General features: G+C 32.5%; 1 protein-coding gene across 2 annotated transcripts in view; it reads right to left on the bottom strand.

Annotated features, from left to right (window-relative positions):
- Nucleotides 1–5,759, bottom strand: part of LOC107744214 (glycerol-3-phosphate dehydrogenase [NAD(+)], cytoplasmic-like) — a 7,093-nt gene extending 1,334 nt beyond the window's left edge. The window contains exons 1-5 of one of the 2 annotated variants that reach the window (XM_016557738.1): nt 5,639–5,759; nt 4,816–4,993; nt 1,867–2,007; nt 1,457–1,595; nt 1,254–1,366 (exon numbers count right to left, since the gene is read on the bottom strand). In XM_016557738.1, the coding sequence (XP_016413224.1) occupies nt 1,254–1,366; nt 1,457–1,595; nt 1,867–2,007; nt 4,816–4,993; nt 5,639–5,679 (612 nt within the window). In that variant the 5' untranslated portion in view covers nt 5,680–5,759. The remainder of the gene's footprint in view (nt 1–1,253; nt 1,367–1,456; nt 1,596–1,866; nt 2,008–4,815; nt 4,994–5,638) is intronic. The other variant, XM_016557739.1, reaches the window with a different exon arrangement.
- Between the last annotated feature and the right edge of the window lie 23 nt (nt 5,760–5,782).

Raw genomic sequence — 5,782 nt, 5'->3', positions numbered from 1 at the left:
TTTTATCTCATACTTTTGACTTTTTTTGGGGGGGGGGGCATAATTATGACTTTTTATCTTATCATTTTGACTGGTTCTGTCATAATCATAACTTTCCCTTATAATTCATATTTTTATCTCATAATGTTGTCTTTATGTCATAATTATGACTTGTATCTCAGAATTTAGATTTTTTTTTACATAATTATGACTTTTTATCATAATTTGGTTTTTATCTCATAATTTTTACTTTTTGTCGTAATTATGACTTTTTATCTCATTTAAAATTTTGTTTTGGGGGGCATAATTATTACTTAATTTGTCATAATTATGACTTTTTATCTTATAATTTTGACTGGTTCTCTCATAATTATAACTACCCTAAAAATCTAATAATTTAGATTTTTATCTCATAATTTTGTCTTTTTGGCATTATTATGCCTTTTTATCTCATAATTAATTTTTTTTGCCATAATTATCTCATAGTTATGATTTACCTAAGCTTCCATAACATCAGCAATCTGAACAAGTGAGACGATGCTTTAAAGATGACTTGTAGATGATTGAGAGATGAAAGCATCACGTGTGTGTCTCCGGTACCTTCAGCGCTCCACACAGCTCCACCGTGTCGCTCTCCTTCACCACAGTGATGCGGAAGTTCGGCGTCTGCAGAAGCTCTTTGAAGACCTTGCCGTTGGATTCATTAGTGGCTCCTGAAACACACACACACACACACACACAGTCATAAACACACTTATCATTTTGACTGGTTCTGTCATAATCATAACTTTCCCTTATAATTCATATTTTTATCTCATAATGTTGTCTTTATGTCATAATTATGACTTGTATCTCAGAATTTAGATTTTTTTTTACATAATTATGACTTTTTATCATAATTTGGTTTTTATCTCATAATTTTTACTTTTTGTCGTAATTATGACTTTTTATCTCATTTAAAATTTTGTTTTGGGGGGCATAATTATTACTTAATTTGTCATAATTATGACTTTTTATCTTATAATTTTGACTGGTTCTCTCATAATTATAACTACCCTAAAAATCTAATAATTTAGATTTTTATCTCATAATTTTGTCTTTTTGGCATTATTATGCCTTTTTATCTCATAATTAAATTTTTTGTCATAATTATCTCATAGTTATGATTTACCTAAGCTTCCATAACATCAGCAATCTGAACAAGTGAGACGATGCTTTAAAGATGACTTGTAGATGATTGAGAGATGAAAGCATCACGTGTGTGTCTCCGGTACCTTCAGCGCTCCACACAGCTCCACCGTGTCGCTCTCCTTCACCACAGTGATGCGGAAGTTCGGCGTCTGCAGAAGCTCTTTGAAGACCTTGCCGTTGGATTCATTAGTGGCTCCTGAAACACACACACACACACACACACAGTCATAAACACACGAGGTCAAGCGCTCTGCAGGTTTCTCACAGGAAGTGATGTCACACACACCGATGGTGGTCTCGCAGAACTTCTCCTCGGCCACCTCGCTGGCGATGTTGGCGCCCATCAGCACACTGACCTCGATCTCCAGCTTGGACCTGATGATGTCCGAGATCAGGGTCAGTCCATCCGGACCCTCATCGATACCCTAAACACACACACACAGAATGATCAATACTGTTTAGTAATAAATATAATACATACATTCAGGATTATTATAATTAACCAATACTATTAAATCTAAAAATATAAAAAATGTCACAGTATTTCTCACTTTCATTTATTTTAAGTTGAAGCATTAAAATGACTAACTTGAAATAAAAAAAAAACTGAAGTAAACCTTAAAATGATAATAATAATAGTAAACAATACTAAAATATCGCTGACTGGGGAAAAAAGATATGGTGGTTGGCTCATACTTTAATGAGGGAGATGCCGGTGGCTCCAGGTTTGACGTGAGGTTTCATCTGGTCACAGATCTTCCCAATAAACTGATGAGGAATGACGAAGATGAGGACGTCTGCTCCGCTCGCGGCCTCGGTGACATCAGGAACAGCCACCTGAGGAAACAGAGCAGATCTGAACCCTGGTGCTCTCTCAGCAGGGGCTTCACGGAAATCCACTCAAACACAGATCTTTACATCAGTGCTTCTTAACCTTTTAAACTATATTTGAAAGTCTTTCATATTATTACAGCCACCGTTTCTGGTTCAATTATGACAACGCTCAAAAATGTCTTATAATTCTAACTTTTTGCCATAATTATGACTTTATCTCATAATTATCTCTCATAATTTTGTCTTTTTGTCATAATTTAGAATTGTTATCTTATAATTTCAACTGTTATAATTAACTTTTTATCACATAGTTTTGGCTTTTTATCTCATAATTTCAACCTTTTGTCAATTATGACTTTATATCTCATAATTATGATTTTTTTTTTCCCTCAATGCCATAAATATGACTCTTTAAACTCATAATTTCACCTTTTTGGCATATTGTAGATTTTTTTTTTATCTCATAATTACAACCTTTTGTCAATTATGACTTTATATCACATAATTATGAATTTTTATCTCAATTCCATAAATATGACTCTTTAAACTCATAATTTCATCTTTTTGGCATCATTTTGATTTTTTTAATCTCATAATTTCAACCTTTTGTCAATTATGACTTCATATCTCATAATTATGAATTTTTATCTCAATGCCATAAATATGACTCTTTAAACTCATAATTTCATCTTTTTGGCATCATTTTGATTTTTTAAATCTCATAATTTCAACCTTTTGTCAATTATGACTTTATATCTCATAATTATGAATTTTTATCTCAATGCCATAAATATATGACTCTTTAAATTCATAATTTCATATTTTTGGCATAATTTAGATTTTTTTTAATCTCATAATTTCAACTGTTATAGTCTAAGTTTTATCACATTATTTCGACTTTTTATATAATTTCTTTTAACTTTTTGTCATAATTGTAAACATTTGTCTATGTTACATGTTCCCAGTGTGTTACCCTCATTAGTTGCCATAGTCACTCACTGGACCACACCCACTCCTTGTTAGCTCCTTGTATGAAACAGCGCTTGAGTTTCTCTTGTGCTTTGGCAGTTGTTGGATGTTATGGTGCCGTTTCTGCTCGTGTTCTGTTCCTTGTTTCCCGTGTTTTGGTTTATTGTTTGTTCTTGTTTTGTTATTAAACTGCCTGCATTTAGATCCATGTTCCCTGCCTGCTTGCTTCATCCTCCAGCACATTACAGTCTAACTGTTATAATCCACTTTTTATCATATCATTTAGACTTTTATCTTATAATTATGAATTTTTATCTCATAATTATTATTTTTGATGCCATAAATGAGTTTTTATCTCATTATTTTTTTCATTTTTGTCAGAATTTAGACTCAGAAACTGTTATAAACCACTTTTTATCACAACATTTAGACTTTTATATCATAATTATGATTTTGTTTCTCATAATTATTTTTAATGCCATAAATGAGTTTCTCATAATTTTTTACTTTTTGTCAGAATTTTGACTTTGTCATAATTTCAACTGTTATAATCCACTTTTTATCACATAATTTATACTTTTATCTCATAATTATGATTTTTTTTTTTAATAACTAATATTTTTAATGCCATAAATGAGTTTTTCTCATAATTTTTTATGTTTTGTCATAATTTTGACTTTGTCATAATTTCAACTGTTATAATCAACTTTTTATAACAACATTTAGACTTTTATATCATAATTATGATTTTTTTTCTCATAATCATTTTTAATGCCATAAATGAGTGTCACAATTTCAACTGTTATAATCAACTTTTTATCAACATTTTTACTTTTTATCTCATGCTTATGACTTTTAATACCATAAATATGACTTCATAATCTCACAATTTCATCTTTCTGTCATAATTGTAACTTTTTATCTCATTTTTATTTCTTGAATCTTTTTCATTTTTGATTAAGTTTTCATTCATTTTTAATAAAATTAACCATCTGGGTCCAGCAACAACCTCGTATGACCCGTTCTGTTCCAGCAGGTTACCTTCATAAAGCGGGCGGACATTTCTAATTCAGCATCTGAATGATTGCTTCATCACTTCTATTATTCCTTCAGCTTTGACCTGGTTAATTATAGTCTGTTTGAGTTCCTGTTCTCCAACTAATCCAAATTTGTGTGCAATGATTTCAAAACCACAAGTTCACATTTGCTCATTTATCTTTTCCCATCATGACCTCTGCCTCACTTACTCAGTGGTTACTTCACTATTAATCTGCTTCTAACGTTGTGTCATTTAGCCGCAGTAACGTGTAGATGAGTGTAAAGGTGATCAGTGCAAAGATCAGCACTTTAATCTGTGTGTAACCCTACTGATAACCAGCTCACATCTAACATTTACTCAAAGATACCATGGTATTACCTTCTGAACTTCACTAGAGCTATCAAAAATATCCAAATTAATTTATCAAAATGTTATTTATGAATGTTCTCTAAATGTTCTGAACGTTTTTTAAATGTTTCTTCTTGGTTATACGAACATTCCATTTGATCATTTTGCAAACATTATGGGAACGTTACTTTTAAATGTTCTCTGATGATTCTGGAAAATATAGTAACATTTATAAAATGTTACTACAACTGAAACGCTTCAGAAAAAACGCTACATGAACAATTGTATAAATAATGTTTTTGTGGTAACATTTTGAGAACATTATTAAACGTTCTATTAACGTAATTCTTCTGGTCATACAGGTTAAGCATCTTTGAATTACCTTGCAGTACCATCAAAGTACCATGGTATTATGGTCTGTTCCCATCACTGTACTATTAAAGAGAAACACACACCACATTTTTGGGCAGTTTGTGTCCGGGCAGATATTTGACGTTCTCGTGTTCGGTGTTGATGATCTCGGTGAGTTTGCGTCCGTCAATCATCTCCTCATAGACCCACATCTTCACCAGCGGATCGAAGCGGTTCGACGCTTTCACATTGTGCCCGATGATCTTAGCGATGGCAGAACCCCTGACCAACATTAAAAACACACATATGCAACACAAACACATTAAAAACAACAAAGTACCACCTTACTTTCCATATGGCAAAAAAAATATTTTTTTTAAAATACATTATTTAAAATATATTTTCAAAATAAATTTTTAAATGCTTTTAAAAAATATATCTAATTTTTAAATATATTTTCAAAATTTACAATTTTTTTTGTATATTTTTAAATATATTTGAAAACATATTTTTTGCCATATGGGTTTTCACTGGGAACACACACAACTACAGTAAAACAGTTGATTGATTGAATAACTGGATGTGAAACTGTGAGAAGCTTCAGAATCAGGTTTACTACAGTAAATATGCTATTATGTGGGAAAAAACTGTGGTAACCATGGGAAATTCTGGTATTCTTATAAAATACCGCGGTAAATTACATGGCCATCAAACGGTAGTAACGAAGTACCATGGTGTGAGCATTAGAGCAGCTACAGTGGTAACACCAGCCGGTTCTGTAAGAGTACAGATGCAAATACACCAGTGTGGAAAGTCAAGACAGACGCAGGTGAAAATGAAAGCAGTCGCGCGTCTGATGTCGCGTCGCGTCGCGTTCAGCGCAGACAGCTGCTAAAGCGTTTCAGACGGATATAAGACGAAACTCACCAGTTTCCTGAGCCGATGATACAAACTTTCTTGCCAGGCATCGTGTTTGTTGTTGACTGAGGATCAGAGAGAGAATGAAGTTTGACTTCCTGACACACCCGACATACAGAGAGAGAGAGCGAGAGAGAGAGAGAGAGACAGAGA

This window comes from Sinocyclocheilus rhinocerous, unplaced genomic scaffold (genome assembly GCF_001515625.1).
Source record: "Sinocyclocheilus rhinocerous isolate Xijiao unplaced genomic scaffold, SAMN03320098_v1.1 scaffold618, whole genome shotgun sequence".
Classification (NCBI taxonomy): Eukaryota; Metazoa; Chordata; class Actinopteri; order Cypriniformes; family Cyprinidae; genus Sinocyclocheilus; species Sinocyclocheilus rhinocerous.
This window is presented reverse-complemented; position numbering and strand designations above follow the sequence as displayed.